This window comes from Acomys russatus, chromosome 13, assembly GCF_903995435.1.
Source record: "Acomys russatus chromosome 13, mAcoRus1.1, whole genome shotgun sequence".
Taxonomy (NCBI): domain Eukaryota; kingdom Metazoa; phylum Chordata; class Mammalia; order Rodentia; family Muridae; genus Acomys; species Acomys russatus.
Genome location: NC_067149.1, coordinates 6,877,384 through 6,899,322, shown reverse-complemented (window position 1 = coordinate 6,899,322; position 21,939 = coordinate 6,877,384). Strand labels below are relative to the sequence as shown.

At 39.8% G+C, this 21,939-nt stretch overlaps 1 protein-coding gene across 2 annotated transcripts in view; it reads left to right on the top strand.

The window, feature by feature from the left end:
* Nucleotides 1-21,939, top strand: part of Ctnna2 (catenin alpha 2) — a 1,128,304-nt gene that overhangs the window by 346,882 nt on the left and 759,483 nt on the right. For both annotated transcript variants that reach the window (XM_051154752.1, XM_051154753.1), the window contains exon 7: nucleotides 10,272-10,475. In XM_051154752.1, coding sequence (XP_051010709.1) covers nucleotides 10,272-10,475 — 204 coding nt within the window. The remainder of the gene's footprint in view (nucleotides 1-10,271; nucleotides 10,476-21,939) is intronic.

The following is a 21,939-nucleotide window of genomic DNA, read 5'->3' as shown; positions in this document are numbered from 1 at the left end:
GGAATTTTAAAGTAGTTCCTTTTCTCGGTGAGTCAGCATCAAACACTATGAAAATTTAAAATGAGCTGTTTTTCTAGATAAATCACCATCAAAGACTTCATGGTGGAAGTTTATCAACAACAGGAGCTGACTCTCTTGGGTGGACTCCCCTCCCACTGTGAACAGAAATGACATCTGTCATCATGACAGGCTAGTTCTCATTTACTCTGAATCTGAAGGTCACTGAGCCACACATATCAGGCACCAGAGAATCCTGAAATGCACACATCTGACTGTTTGTCTGTCTGTATTTGTCTGTACATAGTGTATTCACTTTCAAGCCATACATCAGTTAACAGTATAAAATCATGAACTGCTTATGTGGGAACATTTCAGCAAGATGCAGAAGATACTACATTGAAGGAAAAAAACATCCTATTTGGTGACAGTTCTTACATGGACTCTGTTTCTCTCTTCCTATCACACGTAAAACAACCACAACAAAAAACAACCCCATGGTATAAACTAGAGCCAACTGGGTAGTTTGGATGAGGAATTACAAGGATATTGACAAACAGAGCTTCGGAAGAAAGGCTTGTACACAGTAGAGTAGAAGATGGTTTACTTTGAGTAAGGTCACCATGAGCTTCAGAAAAGCATCAGGAAGAAAGAGACTAGACCAGTTATAGAGTAGAATTGATAGCACAGAAACATATGGATACTGGATGTAGTCACAGGCAGTTGGCTAGCGTCAAAGGATCACAGGAGATGAAGTTTTGGAGAGACTAAAGCCATCTTGCTAAGCATCTTTATGGCAACCTGAAGTGAGTTGGAGTGGGATGGTTTCTCTTTCAGCTATTCTTGCTGAGTCTGGCATGCTAATTCTGAGGATGGATAACCTGGCACAAGATTGATGAGTTTTGGTCTAGCTCACAAAAAGAATGTGGTACAGATGGACTTGTAGAACTAGTGAGTAATATCCTAACTTATACATGTCCAGGTTGTAGATAATAAACTATTAAAGGATTCTAGGGAGCTATTGAAGTGGCTGTGAGAAGGTGGGTAAAGTACCTGCCCTGCAATCATGAGTGTAGGCATTCAGATGGCCAGAACCCACTGAAAGTGATAGTGTGTTAACTAGTTTTGTCAACTTGACACAAGCTAGAGTCATCAGAAAGGAGGGAGCCTCAATTAAGAAAATGCCTTTATTACAGGCCATAAACTTCAAACCCCTACCCAGATCTAGCCAATGGACAGGACATTCTCCACAGTTGAGTGGAAAGTGGGGTCTGACTTTCACACGTACTCTGGTGCCTCATATTTGACCACGTCCCCTGAATGGCACACAGAGGAAGGATAGCAGGCTACCAAGAAGATACTTGATACTCTATGAGCATACACAGGGGGAGGAGGTCTCCCTCAGTCACAGTCATAGGGGAGGGGAGTAAGGGGAAAATGGGAGGGAGGGAGGAATTGGAGGATAAAAGGGATGGGATAACCATTGAGATGTAATATGAATAAATTAATAAAATAAAATTTAAAAAAGAAAATGCCTTTATAAAATCAGGCTACACACAACTCTATAGGGCATTTTCTTAATTAATTATTAATGGACAACAGCACAGAGGGTCCAGATCATTGTGAGTAGTGCCATCTCTGGGCTAGAGGTTTTGGGTTCTATAAGAAAGCAGGCTAAGCAAGCCATTAGGAACAAGCCAGTAAGCATCATTCCTCCTTGGTCACTGCATCAACTCTTTCCTCCAGGTTTCTGCCCTGTTTCAATTCCTGTTCTGACTTTCTCCAGTGGTGAACAGTGATGCAGAAATATAAACCAAATAAATCATTTCCTCCCCAATTTCCTTTTGGTCATGGTATTTCATCAAAGAAATAGTAACCTAAGACATCTAGTTATATTGATGAGGTATGGATCGGAGACTAATATCCTTCTTCTCACCTGAAGTGACCAAAGTGCTCAGTATTTATACCACCTGTTCAACTAGGAGGAATTACTACCAGAGTCTTTGTTTTCTTGCATAGCTATAACAGAGTACTCTAAACGAGGCAACTTTTAAACAACAGAAGTGTTTCTTTTTAGAGTTCTAGTCGTTAGGACATCTAAGATGAGATGTTGATGTGTTTCCTTCTCTGATAAGAGCTACTCTTTGCCTACAAGATGCACCATTTTGCTACATCCTATGAAGAGGGGAACATTTCCTTTCTCCACAGCAAGAGGTGGGAAGAGAAAGCAACACAGTGCATCGAAATCTTCCTTTCTAAAGACTGTTTTATCTGTGAGGAGGCCCTCTTAAATGGGATGTTTCATAAAATCTCATATTAGAAAAAACTGAAGTTTAGAATGGAAATTTTTAGGCCACAGCACACCTGACTCTCACCATATGAAACTGTGTGTATTCTAGCCCTAGAACACATTGATTTCCTCCCATTTGACAAAAAAGGACACGAGAAGAGGAATCTCTGGATGTGAAACATTTTCTTTAGTTTGCACTGTGTAGCTTTCTGGAAGCCATTTATGCTGTCTGAGCATTGTTTCTTTTATATGTAAGTGGAGACTTCCTCATTATTTCTAGCTTTCCATGGGCACTCTAGGGCAATGAAGTAATATTGCAGGTTTTTACTTCCTTTTATAGAAATAAACGACAGGGAACTTTGTGTCCCTTACGAGCAGGTGATGACTAGGATGTGGGAGTGGTTGAGCTCTCAGCGTTCTGAGTTTGCCTACTGGGGTAGGAAGTTGTGGGGTGGGCATAGAAATGGAGTGACAGGAGTTCGAGAAGGGCTGGAGCTCTCTGTCCCAGCGATCTTGTGAGGCATAAGGAGATTTACTTTAGGAAATTGGTAGTAAATTGTTCTAAAAATACAGAGATCAGACTGTAGCCTAAAAAAGAAAAGTGATCAATAGTGTAGACAGTTGAAGAAGTCAAGTGATCACTTTTGAAGTGAGAATTTTTTAACACAAAAATACTATAAGAATATGTTTTTGGTTTAATTCCAGGTGTGGGGAATATGGGAGTGCTTCAAAGCTGCTGACTATGATTTGCCTCATGCTCTAGCAGAGGTGTGGTTTTGCCAGCTGCAGATAGTTTCTCTGATTGTGTGAATTTTGGAATTCTGGGAACATTTCAGAGAATTTATAAATACTAGAGCCCTGAGAGGCAGAATGGGTTGTTGGTTGGTTTTTGTTAGTTGTTGTTTGTTTGGTGGTGGAGGTAGTGGTTTGTTAAGCCATCATGTGCAAAGAAGAAAAACAAAGAAGAAAAAGAGGAGGAGGAGGAGGAGGAGGAGGAGGAGGAGGAGGAAAGAAATTGTTTTTGCTAGATGTCCTGATGGCAAAGATCAAACTTACCCCAAGGAACTCAATGCCACTAATTAACAGGAAATGGTCTAAAATTAATGTCTCCCCCTTTCTGACCCCTGACTTTATTAGAAGATCTTTTTTCCTTTCCTTTCTACCCTTTTTCTCTCTTCTCTAGTGTTAAGGGCTTGAAAGGGTAGAAGAAAGAAAAATTAACAAGGTAGAAAACACCAGTTACACACTTTCTTACCAAAAGACCAAGACCCTTTGGTCTTTTGTTAAGCCTGTGTGACTTGCATTGATGAAGTGCATTTGGACACTAGCTGATTAATCCATAGAGTGACGCTCAGGATTCTTTTCTGTTGTCATTTTTAATTAGTGTTTTTTTCCAGAAATTTTTACAGTGTCTTTTGATCAAATTCATCCCTTTCCACACTCCTTTCAGACCCTTCCCCACCTACCAACTTGTGTCCTCTGTTTTCTTCATTCTTTCCTCTGTCAAGTACAGTTGGTGCTGCCCATATACTGCTGCATGTGGAGCCTTCCACTGATGCAAAGTCAACCCTCCACAGCCCACACCCTTAAAGAAAATGGTCTACCTCCCTCCATATAGTTATCTAGGGCCAACTCCTCAGATAAAGGGATCCTCCCTGTGACCCACTATCTCCATGCTATCTTTTGTCTAGATGAGTTGGCTTAGTTCTTGTTCTTAGACTCTCAGGACTCTGAGTGCTATCTTGCTCTGCTAGGATTAGTTGTAAAGCCATCTTCTTCTAGGGCTTTAGAATATGCTAAAGCACCATAGTAACCCACTACATGCCTATGACCAGTCTGGTCAGAGCTGAAGGCCTTCAGCCAGTTTATTCATAACCTTTGACAAGTAACTGCTTTTTCCAATCTTCTTTCCTCCTCTAAGGTAAAATTAATGTGGGCTTAGGTAGATACCTCTTTTTAAAAGACTTAAACATGGATAAAAATACTCTTTAATTACCAAGTCATTATCTTTGTCATTTATTTCCAATTAAAAACTGAACTGTGTAATTACAAATAATATCTTAAGTAGGTAAGTGGCATAATTAGTTTGTTTTTAAGTATATGCCTCAGAAGAAAGAGTATATTATCAATATGGCAATTTGCAATTTTAGAAAATTAAGGCAAATCTAGAATGATGTTTAGAGTTTTTCTGCAACTTCATAAATAGATGGTTTAAACTCATTTTTTTTTTCATTCAAAATGTTACTCTAATTAGGTCAAGAGAAACTTTTCTTGTAAAGATAGAGGTTCATGCTGAGGGAGGTTGGCATAGAACAACAAAAGATACAGATATATCTATGCTAATTATTACATACCACAGAGAGAATGTTTAAAACTGAACAAATCCCATGCTTTTGACTTGAACACCTCAGTTACTTTATTATACCAAACTCGATTTATGCTTTTATCCCAGACTGCAGTCCTTAACAGAACTGTTTAAAGTATCCATGCCTAAATTATGATCGATCCTCATTATCAGTAGGGGACTTTCACTTTCACTTTTCAGTGTCATAAAACATCCTTTTTAGAATTGTTTTTGACTTTCTATAAGCATTGTAACCAAACAGGAATAGGATGCCTGAGGGTTATTAGTTATGTACTTCAAAGGGGCTGATAGACTTTAGAGGATGTTAATTTTGCTATGGCCTGTATCTATGCCAGGAACTAACTCAATACACAATCAAATACTTTGCCAAACCTTGATCTCACTGGTGTCTCCATGCTGTCATGACCTAGGCAATTTTTGAAAGGCCAGAACAGCAGGAAGCTGTATCTAATACCTAAACTTCATTTTAGGTCTCTCTGTTTCTATGCTCAAATAGTCTAATTTTGCTGAAGCAAAGGCACCATGTAGCTCTGAAGTACCTTCTTCAAATACCAAAGAACAGAAGAGCTTGAATTGTATGCCAGGGAGAAAGGAGAAGGGAAGTTCTTGAATCTCAAAATCTGACCAGTTCCATAAACCAAAGCAAGTCCAGCTAGAATATTTACATATTCAAAGCTAAGAAGAGTTGAAGACAAGAAAAAATGCAGATAAAGAACCAAAAATATGCACATATTGTCTCTTATTCCCAAGGGAACCTTGAAAAATCTTTTCTAACTTGAATGCCCATTGTTAAGTGGGGTTTGGGGCTTGTTTGTTTCAGTGACTTTATGTCAAAGCACATCTTCCTTTAGAAGAGTGCATCTGAGTGATGTGATGTGTGTCCCTGAGGTATTTTTGGTTTTGGATCATTAAAGTAATGGCAAGTGAATGACTGTGAGGGCATGTTGACATTTATTCTTTTCTTCTGCTCGTTCCATTTGGAATAGCTATGCTGGACAGCAGGTGGTGACGGTATGCTGTTTATGAGAAAACAACACAATTCACTATTCCTTTGCTTGCTACCTTGAACTATGAAAGTAGTAAAACTTAAGGACACATTTATTTTACAGGGTTATCACAAACAAGAGAACAATCCACAGTGCTATCTGACCAGTGCCATTTACTTTTTTTCCAAGCCTATAAAACTCAATCCGGATATACCAATTTATTAAATCTGTCCATTCTTCATATCAGAAAATGTTGGTTTATTGTCTTTTTTTTTGACATTTTGTAAATTCTATATGTTCAATGGGACTCAGCCATTCTCTGGGTAGTTCAACTAACTTTGAATGTCAGGAAGCATAAACATAAGGCCGAGCTTTCTCTCCCTCCTCATTCTGTACAAGCATCTCCTGCCTACTAAAGCAAAACTCATCTACATTCTTGGGCATTCAGAAGAGTTGTGAATATTTCATCTTTAAAAAATTAGCCTACTAAGTCCATGTAATCCTGACCATATTCATGAATGTGAATTTATCTACTGGACCATGAGCAAGCTACCAGTGGCCATGTCTGCCCCACAAAATGACTCTTCTTCACTTAGCACCTATCAATTTCCAGATGATTATTGCTAACTTAAAAGGATCCCTATTAACATCATAAAGAAGTCTGGTTGTCCACAGTTTCTATTTGTATTGTGAGTGATGGCTGAAGTCTTATCCTGGGAGAGTAGGACAATAGTGAGTGAAAGAATGCTTCCCTCTGCCTTTCAATTCCTAGATCAAAGGCATGGGCCTCAACATTGTTAAGACCACTAATTTTTTAATAAAAGATGCTAATTAAACATTTTATATCAGTCAAATAATCAGAATGAAAATAAGCAACATAGGAACTTATCAAACTAAGTTTAAGAATTTAAGAAGATAAAATAGGAGATACAGTTCACAATTGTTTCATATGAGTAAGCCTGAAAATACTAGAAAGAAATAGAAGGTCAAACAGGTAAAGGGACAGAATGGATTCAAAGAATGCAGAAGTGTGATTTGTGTGAACCAAAGAGAAAATCCTCTTTGGGGAGCACATTGTTGCTTTAAACCAGTGGTTCTCAGCCTTCCTGATGCCTCAATCTCATAATTCAGTTCTGCATGTTGTAGTGACACCAACCATTACATTTTTTGTTGGTACTTCATAACTGTAATTTTGCTACTGTTATGACTAGTAATGTAAATATCTGATATGCAAGATTTCTGATATGCAACCTGAAACGGGGTTGCCCTCCCCCCTCAGGTTGAGAACAGGTACTTGAAATGGGCTGATAGCAGCCTTGGATGGGACCTGTTGGTGCTTGATGGTGACATTTTGCCCATTTGGTGTTAGAAGAAGTCCAGAATTCTGTAGAGGGAGGGGGGAAAGGCTGGGGAGGCAATGTTCCTCCCAGAAGGCAGAGGGCAGAAAAATGAGAACCAATGAGGGGCAGCAGCAGCAGAGAAGTGAATTTTCAGGGTTCTCGCTTTGGAGGGGTCATCTTTTCAAATCAGAAAGGATGACAACTGTTTTAGGGAAGACAGCTTACTTAGGTCCTTCCTCCTTTCCTTTCTGCACTCTGCTTTCCTCCCTTCTTTCTTTCCTCCCTTCCTGCCTTTCACCCTCTTTTCCTTCTGTCCTCAATTCTCTGCTTCCTTCCTTCCTCTGTCACTGCCAAATAGTGCTGTGTGTACCCATCCTCTTCTATTCTCTGGGAATTTCTCACCTGTGACTCAGCTGTACACTAATACACATGCACACACATACATGTGCCTACATTTAAAGTCTCTCTCTCTCTCACACACAGACACACACACACACACATGCACGCACACACACACACAGACACACACATACACACACACAGACACACACACACACGCACACACACGCACACACACGCACCACTGTGCTTTATGCCTTTCTCCCCTGAGTGGCTTCTCCCCTCATCCATCACCTCAGTGATTCTCATCCACACCTCCTGTATATATTAGAAAGTTGCAAACTTATTGTTTCTTTTCCAGGGAGTTTTTTTTCAAAGCTTCCCCCCTGGGATCTATAAATAATGAGTAATTCCATTAGTAAAGTAATGGATTGTGTAACTTTCATGCAAAGTTACTCAGGCTCAGTGGGTTTTTTGCACTGCTCTCATGACAGCCATGAGCTGAGGCAGGTAGGGCACTCACTCAGCTGACACTGCTAATCCTCTTCCTTCAGATTCTCAGAGATTATGCACGTGACTATTTAAAAGAGCTTTGTTTTATTCAGATTATATGACCCTGTTGGGGTATGTGCACATGAACGCAGGTATCCACAGAGGCCAGAGGAGTCAGACCCCCTAGAGCTGGAGCTACAAGTGGCTTTCAGTGTTCCTGACATGGGAGTTGGGAACCAAACTGATCATCTGTAAGAACAGTATGCACTCTTAACTGCCAAACCACGTGTTCAGCCCCTCTGTACATGTTTTAAAGGGTCCTTTCTCTATGCTCAAGTAGGTATTGAAAACACTGTGTTGAACAGGCTCTAATAATGTAGGGCTCTTCAGAGCATTTCACATAATTTGCTGTGAGCCAGGAAGTATTTTCAAAACATTTTGGGCCAGGTAACCTTATTTTTGCATTGAAAGATTGTGTCACCTAGGAAAGTGTCTTATGAGAAATACTTTAGGAATCAGTGTTCAAATGGGGCACAACACTCTCTTTGTGGGAACTGCTTTACAGTTAGTTTTGCCTGTGGAGAAGTTCAAATTGCTTCAGCATATTTCCATAAAATTAGATCTTCTTTAGTGAAAAAAAAAAAAGATAAAATCTATCCGAGGCCCAGAATAAATAAAATTTATGGTAGTGCATGTTAATATGACTTCCTGTAAAGTAGGCCTTTGAAGATAAATCACTAATCTTTATAAGGAAGATAGTCAAATTATATTTTGAACAGGTATTTTTTAATTGGGATGTCAGAGTTCTTATGGATAATTATTACATATTTTATGCAGCAACAGAAAGGCAGGGCAAAGTCAGAGAGAAGGGGAAGAGAAGGAAAAACAGCAGAGGAGTTGGAGGGGGAGAAAGGAGAGAGGGCAAGTGAGAGAGTGATTTGACTGTAGACAGAGCAGACTGTAGACTGTAGACTCCTGCGGACAGAGCACAGTAGAGCAGACATACCCGCCTCCACTGTCAGGTTCTTCCTAGAATTTCCTGCTGTAAAAATGGACACACAGAGCCACAAGCTCTACCAGGACCTCAGTATGACTTCTGTCACCATTTGGACAGTTATGCCCAATACTGTGTGACATGACGGGAAGATAGCAAGTAACACATTTGGGGATTACAAACATGTCTTTCCTACCATTCTTGTCAGCCAGAAGAGAAGGCAGATCTGAAGGCCACTTTGACCAAGGCTGCAGCAGAGTATCCGCCTCCCATTTGCTGACTTCAGTCATTTACGTTGTGAATGGAAGAGGGAACTTTTAACCAAATAGGAATTTTCTAAGAAATCCAAGACTCATGTAGACTTGGAGTCCTGTCTGTCCTCTTCCTTTCTGAGTATCTATCTACACTCATCATTTAAGTCCTCAAAATCCCTGGGCTCAGATCTCTCTATACCTGTGAGCTCCTCCCTGTCCATACCAGAATATTGGCTGGCTTGCTCTCTCACAAATCTTGTCCACATGGACAAAAGCTGTTGTGTAGTCCAAAGCTGCTGTGTATTCAAAAGATGCTGTGCAAATGCTTTGTGATTTCTGGAAGACACCATACCTTGGCAGTCTTCTCTGTTCTCTGTCTGTGAGAATGTGCCTGTACCTCCTTCCATGACTCTTCCTGAACTCTTCTCTCAATCTCTGCACTTTGAGTAATTGTGGAGGTCCATACTAACCTCCATCCACTGCAAACAAGACCTTCTCTGATGAGAGTTGTATTATTTGTTTTTCTGTTTCTCTGATAAGATGACATGACCAAGGTGACTTATAGAGGAAATAGTCAATTTCAGCTTAAGGTTTTAGATTCCATTATGGCAGAGAAGTATAGCAGCAAGCAGACACAGGGAGTGGAGCAGCCACCTGAGAGCTCACATCTTAAACTATTAGCATGACACAGAGAGAGGGAACTCGCAAGAGGGTACTGTCACTTAATTGCAAGGGGACTCACAAAGGTTTATACGTTCTGCATCATATTTTGTAAAACCTAGATTTAACGTAAGGGGTGTTAGTTCCCTGTCTGAAATTAACTTGTTGGATGCCATTTGCCTAGATGTCTAAGGACATTTTCACTTTGTTGATCACAAGTCATGTCTGAGATTTCAAATTTTTCTACTTCCTCTGCTTGCTGCAGTGTTCTTTCCTTGAAGGTCATAAAGCCAGTGTCACTATCTCATCGGAACATGCCTCCCCATAGATGGCCTTCACCAAGAACACGTTCTACAAATAAGACTTGCTGTTCTCATTCTGTAGATTACATTTAGAATGGAAAAAAAGCAAACTTTCTCAAGAATGTTTTAGAATTCATCTCAGTATCTGGTTTCTCTTCAGGCTATCTTGCCCTAGCTTCAGATAGTTTCACTTAGAAAACAGACCAAGACAGCTGTCTCTCCCTGTTGACTCCTCTCTTCTGCTTCCCTCAGAATAAGATCATCCTGGACCCCATGACATTCAGCGAGGCCAGGTTCCGGCCATCCCTGGAGGAGAGGCTAGAGAGTATCATCAGTGGGGCTGCCCTCATGGCGGACTCCTCCTGCACCCGGGATGACCGTCGAGAGCGCATCGTGGCCGAGTGCAATGCCGTGCGTCAGGCACTCCAGGACCTGCTAAGCGAGTACATGAATAATGTAAGTGCTGGGCCTCAGGCCCTTCTCATCTTAAGGGGTTGTGCTCTATGTTCTTGTGATGAAATCAAGCATAGCAAGAAAAGAGGTGTCCCGGAAGAGAGGAAGGTTTTACCAAAGGACCGCTTTGGGCGAAGCCTGTGCTCTGATTTTGTTTCCAAGTGCGTATTCAAGAAAGAAGTGAGGTGTACAATCTCAGAAACTCTGTTGTTTACTTGAGTGGTGTCTTCTTGGTCATTTCAATGGTTGCGATCTGATATAAATAGGATTTTAGTTGGTGAAGGGGGATGATTGATTGAAACAAGGGAGGCTGTGCCAACCGGTCCTTTACAAGTGTATTTTCAAAGAATAGCAATACATGCTAATCTTTAACCCTGAAAGGCATTAATAAGCACAGCAAGTTTTTAACATTTGTGTATCAGTACAATGAAGTGGAAAAGTTCTAACTGCCCACAAACTTGGAGGAATTTATTAGCTTGATTCTACAAGTAGGAATTCTTAGGAGAAAAACTCCAGTAAGTGTGACTGGAGTCTCATTGCTGATGACATAGACAACAATCATCCTCTCTACATCTTGTGAATTGTTACCATGTGTGTGTGTGTGCACATGCATGCACACACGCACGCACAAAAAGCAATTGAATCCATGTTCTTTGCTTTGACAGACACTAGATTATAGTTGTGTTCATTTGCTACATTGGTTTAGAGAAGTGCCAAGAGTTTGTTTTTATGAGTGATTGGTGTTCTCAAGTGCTGGATTCTTGTCTTTGAAAGGATCAGGTACAAGTTGGAAAAAGCTGTCAATCAAGTCAGGGCTTGTTAGATACTATGTTGTCAGAATGGCCTTTGTGGTATTGAGGTACAGGATGCTGAGAAATCTGTTCACATCTTTGCATTACAATGCAACATCCCCAGGCAATGCTGAGACAGAGTGGCCTCCCAGTACCTAGTGACTCCAGTTTTAATTGAACACAGGCATCTTAGTAAATCCGTGGTATAAACAAGAAGCCAGCATTGACAATGAGACTCTTTTGCTCCCGTCATTTGAAAAGCAAAAGGAAGTATACTGAGGACAGCCCAGAAACTAAACTGCCAGATTTGTTTCCTGGCCAATGAGGTGACTCATCAGACAAAGACGCTTGCAGCCAAGTCTAAAGGCCTGAATTAGGTCTCTAGGATCCAAGTTGTGGAGGCAGAGAATCACTTCTGAAAGCTGTCCTCTGACCTTCACATGTGTGCTGTAGCATATGTGTGCCCTACCCCAAAGAAATATAACAGAAGTAGTAAAAATGCTTCCCTCTCCCTGAACATTCAGAGGGTTTGATTTTTGGAAGACTTGACTACCCCAGTAGCAAATACAATGTGGATGTTTACCTAGCCTCTTGTGAGGACTTCTCTGTAGCACCCTGAGTGACTAGCATATGCTGTGACTTAGCTACATGGATGCTATGTAGAGTACAGCTAGAGGTGTTGGTGGGCAAGGGCTCTCCCACCCTCAGCAACTCTTTTAAACAGCAGACTGTGGGAAAGACATGCTCACAGGATCTGTAATTCTGTTTGCTACTGTTTTTTATCAGAACCTCAGGGGGTATGGCATGTCTGCAGACTTCGGCTTTATATTAAGGATTCTCAACCAATATAAGGAATTGGAAGTTACAAATAGACATGGTTATAGTCTTAATATAATAAATCAGAATAAAGTGTGTTCTTGAGAATAGAGGCCATGGGTGATGATAAAATAAATAAATAAAAGAGACAATTGAGATGTAACATGTGATTCTCATCTGTTGTCTAGAATATTATCAAATTATGCTGGTCACTTTTTGTTTGCATGTTTTTTTTTGTGTGTGTGTGTTTTTTTTTTTTCAGTGTAAACTCATAGGAACCAGCAGGGTTTGCTGCATTTTGTGTTTTATTTAACTCTAATATCTTATGGTTTGGTCAGAATCTTGTGATGTAGAAATGGTTTTTTCTTTCATTGAAATCTTGGCTTCTACTTTAATATAGTAGCAGAATACACAGAAAGCTGTCATTTTCAAATTTCCAACAATACAAAACCTATTCACATCAAAGACTTAAACAAAACATATCTCATTTGTGTCCTTATCAAAACCCTATGCTGTTCAGTTGAACTTTACACTAGTGACTTCTGGGTAAAGCTGGATGCAGCCATGATGCCACCATGGTTCTTATGAAGTGCTTTTATTTCTGCTTATACAAAGTCAATATGTGTGTTTTGATATAACATATTAATTTCAAAAGACAAGCATATATCTATGACCTAAGAGTCTGTGGCAGAAAATGCTGACTTAGCACATCATTCTTAACAATGTTTTCCTTCCTCTTCTGTAAGCTGTGGAAGTAAATACATTAATTGGCACATGCACATTTTTGTGCTAATGTGTTAATGATATTAAGATGAAAAAATTTTAAAATTCTGAATGTAACTCAATATCTATACTATCTTAACTCTCTCAACTTATAAGCTAAATTATTTGGTCTTCAACCCCATCAGAGACTTGAGAAGGAGTAAAATAAATTACTTGAGTGAGCAGGAAGTGCACGTTAGCAGCTTAGAAATTTAAAAAAATGACAGAGATAGTTTGCCTCCTTTAGAGTCACTAATAACTCTCCAAAACATTTGAGCATTATCTTCAGCCTTCTGGTCCAGTATATCTGACCAATATATTTGTGAGGCAGGAACTATTGATTCAGAATTTTAGAATCACCAAGATAGAAAAAATGTTTTCTTCAAGGTAGAAGAATAAGCCAGAGTGTAAGACTCACTTTTGATAAGTTCCTTTTCTTCAGTGTGTTCTGGAACAGAGAGAAAGTTGTTAAATATTTTCAGCATTATTAGGCTTGTGTGACTTTCAACTATTAGATAATAAAATATTTTTCAAAAAGGTGTTTAAAATCATGAATGCAAATAATTAGAGACTGAAATCTTGGAGTAAGAGTAATTTCTCATTTTGAAAAATATCCTGGTTAGGCCCCAATGAGGATTCAACTTCTAATACCCAATTGGCATCTCAAACAATCCTGAACTTACCATATAGTATGGCGTGTGGATGGAGACTGCAGAGGGCTGTGGGCACAAACTAATAGAAGGGAATCAGTCATCCTAGGACATTTTGTGCTTTGCCCACTTGGGTTATGTTGAGCTCAGAAGGAGATCTAAATCACTGTATGCTAGACATTGCTATACATGTATGTGACTCGACGGATTTGTACAGGTGTGACTTGAAAATGCACCAGGAGCCGCATACTTTTAAACAATGCTGATACGAGAAAAGCCTATGTATGAAGACGGCAGAGATAAAAGCTGGAATCTCAGAGCAGATAGCAGTGGAAAGAAAACAGGGTTGCAATGGCGCAAGGAAAGTCCTCAGGTAGCAAGGCCTTGGATTACTCTATTCAACTTCAGAAACATCCACAAGGGAAACTGTTCTTTAACACTGTCAGGCCTTTTGACAGATGGGCATTATAGTATATATAGGTATCTAATGGATAGAGGCTGTTTTTCCAAAAGAGACATGGTTTGAACGTGTAATATTGGTGCTGTCCATAGTATTGTTATAGTACAAATTGTTCCAAATTATAAGGAGCCCATAAACTGTCTAGTGGATGTTCCCTTAATTTGGGAGCATTAAACTTTCTTAGTTAAAATATTGAAATTAAGTTCAAATGTCTATTAAAGTTAGCTTATCTGCAAGAGAAAATGGGGGGAACCTCAGGGTGTAATACAAGGGGACATGGTATTTTCCAGAGAAGAATTCTCTAATGGATTGAAACTTGCACTCATTCAACAAATATACAAGTGACTAGGAATGCAGAAGTGGACAGAGCCAAGATCTCTGCTTTCAGAGGACTTGTTCTCTAGAGAGAGAGATGATGGACATCACAACATGAGTGCTTTGAGTAAGAGCTATCTCAGACAGTGATGAGCCCAAAGTCAACATATAAAACCTGAGAAAGAGGTGGGAGGGGTGCTCTTGAATAGATGGAAGATCAAAGACCTTCTAGAGGCGAGGGGGCAGGGATCATACGTGCCCAAGCCCTTGCTTATGAGCAGGTATCTGGTATGATTCATGCATTTCCATAAGGTCTTATTCATCATTGCACAAGATTTGGCTGCCATGTTAATGGGATGAGAAAACATCTGAGAGTGGAGAGTGAAAATCCAGACATCAAGAACAAGCTGTAAAGGTATAATAATAAGAAAGATGGAAAACCTAGTGGAATAACCCCATGTGAGCATGATATCCTTAGACACATGATAACAGTAGAACTGGAGCAAAGTGTCCACATTATGACTGTAATTTTAATAAACAATTTTCATATAACATAGCTATTGAGAAGAATATGTCTGCCATATAAATGCGAAATAGACATTGGATATCATGAGCAACATTTACAGACATGTCAGAAATCCTCATTTGGTTTAAATTGCACAGAAAATTCTTATTTAACTCCAATATAGTAGCAATTTGTAAGTAGTTCACTTGGCCGCTGTGCCTGCATACTTTGCTAGACAGATTGTATTTGAATGGATAGTTAAGTAGAAAAATTATATTTCAAAATTCTGTCACTAAAAATGCCTAAATATGCTTCTTTTTCTTATAAAGGACTGAAAATAGATTATGCATCCTAAGGACTAAACTACAATTCAGATCCATAAGAAAACTCTAATCCTTATTCTAGGTACTAAAACAGTAAATGTGCAACACTGAGAGGCAGTGCGCTGTTTTCTTCTTCATGCACAATTCACTGATGAGCCTTGGTGAGAACACGGAATGTGATGTGCCTGGATAACTTGTGCTGTGGTGCTCTGCAACCTGGTTCAATTCTGTATACATACACTCTTCGTATCATTCTAAATGCTTTGCGTGTGTCTGTATTCTGTGTGTACATGCACATGAGAAACTTTTGGATCACCAATAGCTGGGATTACAGGATGTTGCGAGCCACCCACAGTGAGTGCTGAGAAGTGAAATTGGACATGCAAGAGCAGCAAGCACTGTTATCCATCAAGCCATCTCTCAACCCCTCTACATATTTAAAAATATATTAATGGACTATTTTTTAATGAGGCTAGGGAGATGATTCAATGGGTAAAGTGCTTGCTGCAAGCATAGGAACCTAAGTTCTATCCCCCTTGCTCATCTAAAAGCCAAGTATGCCAACATGTGCCTATTGCCCTCCCATAGGGGAGATGAAAGCAGGTGGATCCCAAGGAGGCACTACCGTTGAATTTAGCCAAACTGTACGAAGATATCCCAACACACACACACACACACACACACACACACACACACACACACACATGCACACACTTAGAGAAGAATCTGCACAGTGAGGCAAAAATCCCTTTGAGAAGAGAGCCTTGGTGGGCCCTGCTGTGGTTAACTGTTGCAGGATAGTTTTTGTTTGTAATTTTGTAAAGTACAATTACATATGAAATAAATGGAGCTATGTTTTTCTCATCCACCTTGGATCTTCTCAGTGGGTCCCTGCCTTTAATTTGCAAACTGCTACAGAAAGCCAGGTAACTAAGGAAGACAGTAAAACACTGCAATGGGGTCAATGCAACCATATATTAACGCCTGCGCGTGCGCATGCACATATGTGCACACACATACACACACTCACATACACATGAGTGAGTGTGTGTGTGTGTGTCTGTGCACGCGTGCATACCTGCGCGCATGCAGTGATACTGTCACAGCCTTAGCTCCACAGTAGAACGTAATGTAAGTGGACATTTCAGTAGCTGAGAAAACACTCCATGACAAAAATAAAGTTGCAGGGAAGGGTGTGTTAATTGTTTGTTTTTTATTTTAACACATTGCTCCAAGAGATGCACATCTTGGTAGGGAATGCATTACATTTATAAAACAGGAAGAAAGGAAGCAGAGAGGGACAAAAAGAGTGAGACCACGCTGTAAAACTGTAAAAGCCCTTCTGCAGTGATGTACTTCCTCCAGCAAGGTTCCTCCCTCTGAAAATTCCTTAACTTCCCCAAACAATAAACTAGAGATGTAGTGTTAAAATACAGGAGCCTAGAAGAGACTTCTCATTCAGACCATCACAGTGGGCTTCCTCATAGAACCCACTCATGGGGTGCAGAGAGTGCACTGAGGACCTAACCCACTCATGGGGTGCAGAGAGTGCACTGAGGACCTAACCCACTCATGGGGTGCAGAGAGTGCACTGAGGACCTAACCCACTCATCGGCAGTGAGGTCCACCAAGGTCATTTAGAGCCTTGTCCTGGAGTCTAACCACAGCCAAGTTTAATAAAATCCTTCCTTGCTGTTCAGTGTGTTCGGTTTTACATTTTTATATACATATGTCGTATGTAGGAGTGTATTCCGTCTTGCACCTCACCCTTGCTCTTTACATCCCTCTTTCCTACGTCATTCCCGTTTTGTCTCCTAAACAGTCCCACATCTGCTTGAATTTCACTTACAAATACATAATTTTACACATCTGTAGAAAACTTTCTTCCTCAACACTGTACAATATATAAGTCAGGTAATATCCAGGGGTGCAAACCCTCAGAAAACAGTGGCCTTTCTATTGTTCTTAGGTTGTTTGCTTTTTGTAATACAATATGCATATGCAATCATTGTTAAGAAGAAAAACTGAACAAAATAATTTATAATACTATTCCCTGTATATAATGACTGTTAAAAGTTCAGCGTGTGCCTTTATAAAGGTTATAAGCTTTCAGAAACAGCCTATATCTGCTTAAAAAAAAAAAAAAACCCACAATTGTGTTATGATTTAACTAAAAAAAATAAGGTTGCCTTGTAAATAGTATTTTGTAATCTATTTTCTTTACTGAATATTTTGTAAACATGTTCCCATACAAATAAATATTCTTTAAACATATACTTCCTGGCTGCTAGTATTTCTTATTTTTTATTTTTTTGTAATTTATTCACATTACATCCTGATTATTAACTCCTCACTTTTATCTTCCTGCCCTTACCCTCCTACCCTCTTTCATCCTGTTCCCCTCCCCTAGCCCTCTGAAAGGAGGGGAGCTCTTCCCCCACCATCTGACCACAACTTATCTGGTCTCATTCAGGTAGCCTGCTTCCCCTTTCTTCTCTTCCTCTCCCCACCTCAAGTCTGGGGAGAATGAGCTGTTTATCTGCTATATCTGAACAGGGGGTCTAGGTTCTCTGCATGCATTGTCCTTGGTTGCTGTATCGGCTTGTGTAGGCCCCCCTGTGTCCAGTCCACCAGCCTTGTTGGTCTCCTTGTGGACCTCCTGACTCTTCTGGGTCCTTCTATCATCCACTCTTCCATAGGACTCTCAGTGCTCTGCTCAGAGTCCAGCTGCAAGTCCCAGTATCTGTCCCAGGAATAGCTTTACTTCAAGACCCAGCTATATCACACCTGGGCATCAGGAAGATGCTCCACCATACAACAAGGACATTTACTCAACCATGTTCATATCAACTTTATTCATTATAGCCAGAATCTGGAAACAATCTAAATCTAGATGCCCCTCAAGCAAAGAATGGATACAGAAATTGTGGTACATTTGCACAGTGGAATACTATTCAGCTAACAAAAACAAGGAAATCATGAAAATCGAAGGCAAATAGATGGAACTACAAAGATCATCCTGAGTGAGGTAACCCAAACCCAGAAAGACACACATGCATGGTATATACTCACTCATAAGTGAATATTAGCCCAAGATAAATGTCCTCATAGAGTTTTATTATATGACTATATCATAAGTGACTTAGAAACAATTCATTTGAATATACAGATGAGTATAAAAATAGGTGTTGGAACAGATAGATACAGAGCCTACTTTTCTGGGCAGTATGTTGTGATTTATAACCAAAGCATGACTAAGTAAAAGGTTTAGAACAGGTATGAGCAGAGACTTAAAATTTAGGAGGATTATCATTCCTGAAAAGTTTTAGTCCATCAAACATTTGCACCTAAACAAATGTAAATTCCTCTGAGAGGCTAGGATGGCCTTGAACTCATCTAAGGTGAAGGTGGGTATGATAGTGGTATGCACCTGTTAAGCCAGCAACTCAGAAGCTGAAGCCATGAGGATTTTCTGTGCAAGGGCGACTTGGGCAGGTCAGGAAAAGAAATCCCACCTTAAAGAAAGAAAGAAAGAAAGAAAGAAAGAAAGAAAGAAAGAGAAGAACGAAGATAAGAAGAAAGAACAAGAAAGAAAAGAAAAAAAGAAAGAAAGAAAAGAAGAAAGAAAGAAAGAAAGAAAGAAAGAAAGAAAGAAAGAAATGCATAGCAAAGTATCTCCTTAAAATTTCCTTGTCTGTAGTTTTTGGTTTTATTTATTTTATTGGATAATTTTGACATTGTTTTATCTGAAAAAAGTCGGGTTTCAATTGTGTGTTTCTACATACAGATAAAAGGGTGGATTCATCTACTGGGCAAATCCAATGCCAGGGTGAAATTTCTCTACATCCTTTTGAATACACAGATGGACTTCCAGGGGCGCAAAGAGATAGGTATGAAACAAGAAATGATAAATGATAGGCTGGACATGGATTTGTGAAATTGTTGTGACCTGTGATCCTGTTTCAAATGGGGCATACAGGCAAAGGATGGGACACAAAGTCTAGAGACCCTGCTGTATGAGTCTAACCCAGGACCTTAGAAGAAAGGCTAGGCTCACAGATGATAACATTCCCATATGATCTAAGAAAATAAAAGTTAATTCCAAAGTCAAGATGCAAAGAGATAGTCATATCTATTAAAGAGCAAGATAGAAGGACTCCTCCTATAAGAACTTAATCCAAGCCACTGGCCATTTAATTCAGAGTCCAAAATTAAATAATTCCAGCTGGGTGCAGTGATGCATGCCTTTAATCCCAGCACTCAGAAGGCAGAGGCAGGTGGATCCTTGTGGTCTACAAAGTGAGTCCAGGACAGCCAAGGGATACACACAGAGAAACCCTGTCTCAAATAACCAAAACCAAACCAAACCAAAACGAAAACAAAAACCTGAATAATTCCAGCAGGCCACGTTTTAGCCAATATTTACTTTGAAGGAATTCTGCTATAGATAATCAAGATATGTATCCAGAGACTTTTGTTTCATTTTATCCTGTTTTAGTTTTAGAAAATTCATGTCATCTTTTAAAAAATAACCCACTAAGTCCAATAGTATTGGGTATATGCACATGAGTGTGGGGCTAGCCACTGGAGCACAGCTAACCCACCAGGGACCACATCCTCAAAGGAGAATGCCACTCCCTCTCACAGCAGCCATAAGTCACCAGCAGCAAGAAGCCCATTTTAAATCTGTCTCAAAGTGTTTGCAAATTGAAATTTAAAAGAACCTACTTTAGATTCTAGACTCAGTAAAACTTAACTCAAGCAAGCTATCATAAATGACTAATTATAGATTAAACCTCCAATGACTGCAATTTCCAGATTATGATCATAATGTATTTTAAAGGAAGCTAAGGGAACATTTAGGTACATCTTGAAGGATCAAAAGACTGCCAGACTTTCAAAGGCAGACATGGGATGCAGCACTGTGTGTTGTGAAGATGGAGAGGGTGTGATGTATGCAGGAGGTTCTTCACTACCTTAGGCCTGTACCAGTGAAGAGAAGCATAGGAACTGGGAGGACTCAGTCTCTGCCTTGCAAGATGATGCTTGCAGGATGCTTTTAGGCAGCTGAAACTGACAACTTTGAGCTTCAGAGTCACTCAGCTAACTGTAGCTTCTTTAAAGAGCTCTTCCTGCTTACAGAAAGAAAATAGTATCAATGGAAGCAAAAAGTGGAAAAAATAATCCCAACAGCAAAATTACTCAGAGTTTTAGCTAGTTTCTATTCTGAACAAATCAGTCTCTCAGAGTCCTTGAAAGCTAGTTCTGAATCGTACAAGGTCAATCAATATGATGAGGAAGAACCCAAAGCATATAGAAGAGTTAGGAGTGTCTTTAGCTTTGTAAATGAACAGGATTTCTGACAGCCTGGACTGCCAAGTCATCAGATTGGTAATCATAGCTAAAGCTTCTGGGACATCCCAATCTATCAATTGCTCTTCTACTGAGAGCCTCTACGTCCCAAACTGTCAGGGAGATTAGAATGCTGTATTCTTTTATCAAACACGTGGTCCTAGATAAGCATTTCCTTTAGTTCTTCAAAGTACACGGCATGCCTGGAACTGGAGTTCTCACTCCCCAGTAGGTTGTTCCAGAGATAAGCTTTGAAGCCTTCTTTGTTTGGACCTGACACTGCCTTGATCCCACAAGGAAAAGAATTGGTCTTGATTCAGTTGAGAAATAATTGCACCTTAAATACGTGTCATTCGTGGTAACTTCTCTGTGTCCAGAGACACAAACTCTCTCAGTGATTTTATACTTAATATTCCTTTGATTGCAATGTTCTTTCTCAACCTGGGTGGAGAAGGCTTCTTCACATTTTAAAGTTTAGCTTGAATATGTTCCCTTGATTGCTTCAGTACATTTGATTTGGTAGTTATACCTGCCACATTCCAATGACATCAACACTGTGATTTGTTACTCTATGTTTCACTGTTGGAATTTAATTCTCATAACGAGGAACCAGATATAGTGCACAATCCCCAGAATTGAGAGCATCTATCCTGAACAGGGGAGGTGATATAGAGACACTTTATAATGAGCAAATAGATTTCACTTCTTCTTTGCTAATAATTATGTTAAGCTAATAATTTGCTAAAAATTATGAGTATAGAAGGAAGAACAAGAAGAGGAAGGGAAGGAGGAGAAGGAGAAACAAATTCCATATGTTTTTAGTAAATACATTAAGTTTTGTATTTTAGAACCATGGTTCCTCCCTGTTCGTTATGCAACCAGTTGATGAAATAATGAATAAGCTCAGAGGAACTCTGCTTGGTTTCTTTTTTCCTTCATATTGCAGTGTTTGGCTGTAGTGGAAGGTGCTTAAGGCTCTAGGAAAGGGCTCTATTAGATATTTCTAGAAAATCTTGAAATGATCCCAGTAATTGTGCAGTTGTCATTGTTTGAGGTAGGACCTTATAGCTCAGGCTGGTCTTGAACATGACATATTACCAAGGCTGAACTTGAACCACTGATCTGACCCTCAGGCTCCTAGCTGCTAGGATTACAGGCATCACAAAGTTGAAAATAAATCACATCATTTGCTTGATCTTCAGTTCAGTGTCTTCCCTGTTAAGCTTCTTGTTGTCCCTGCCAGGACAGCATGCCTCTCTGGGCATGTCCACGGGGATGAGTCCTAGGATCTAGACAAAACTCCCACTGCCAGCAGCTAAACATTTTACGTGGTACCCTCAGGACACTGAAAGCTATTAAATCATTGCTTCCTGTAAAAAAATCAAAAGTTCCTTTAAGCACATATATTGGAATAGAAGGCAAAGGCATCACTGAGACCTTCTCTGAGTCCCTACCTAGTCTACATAACTGCAGAGTCCCAAAAAAGAGATTTT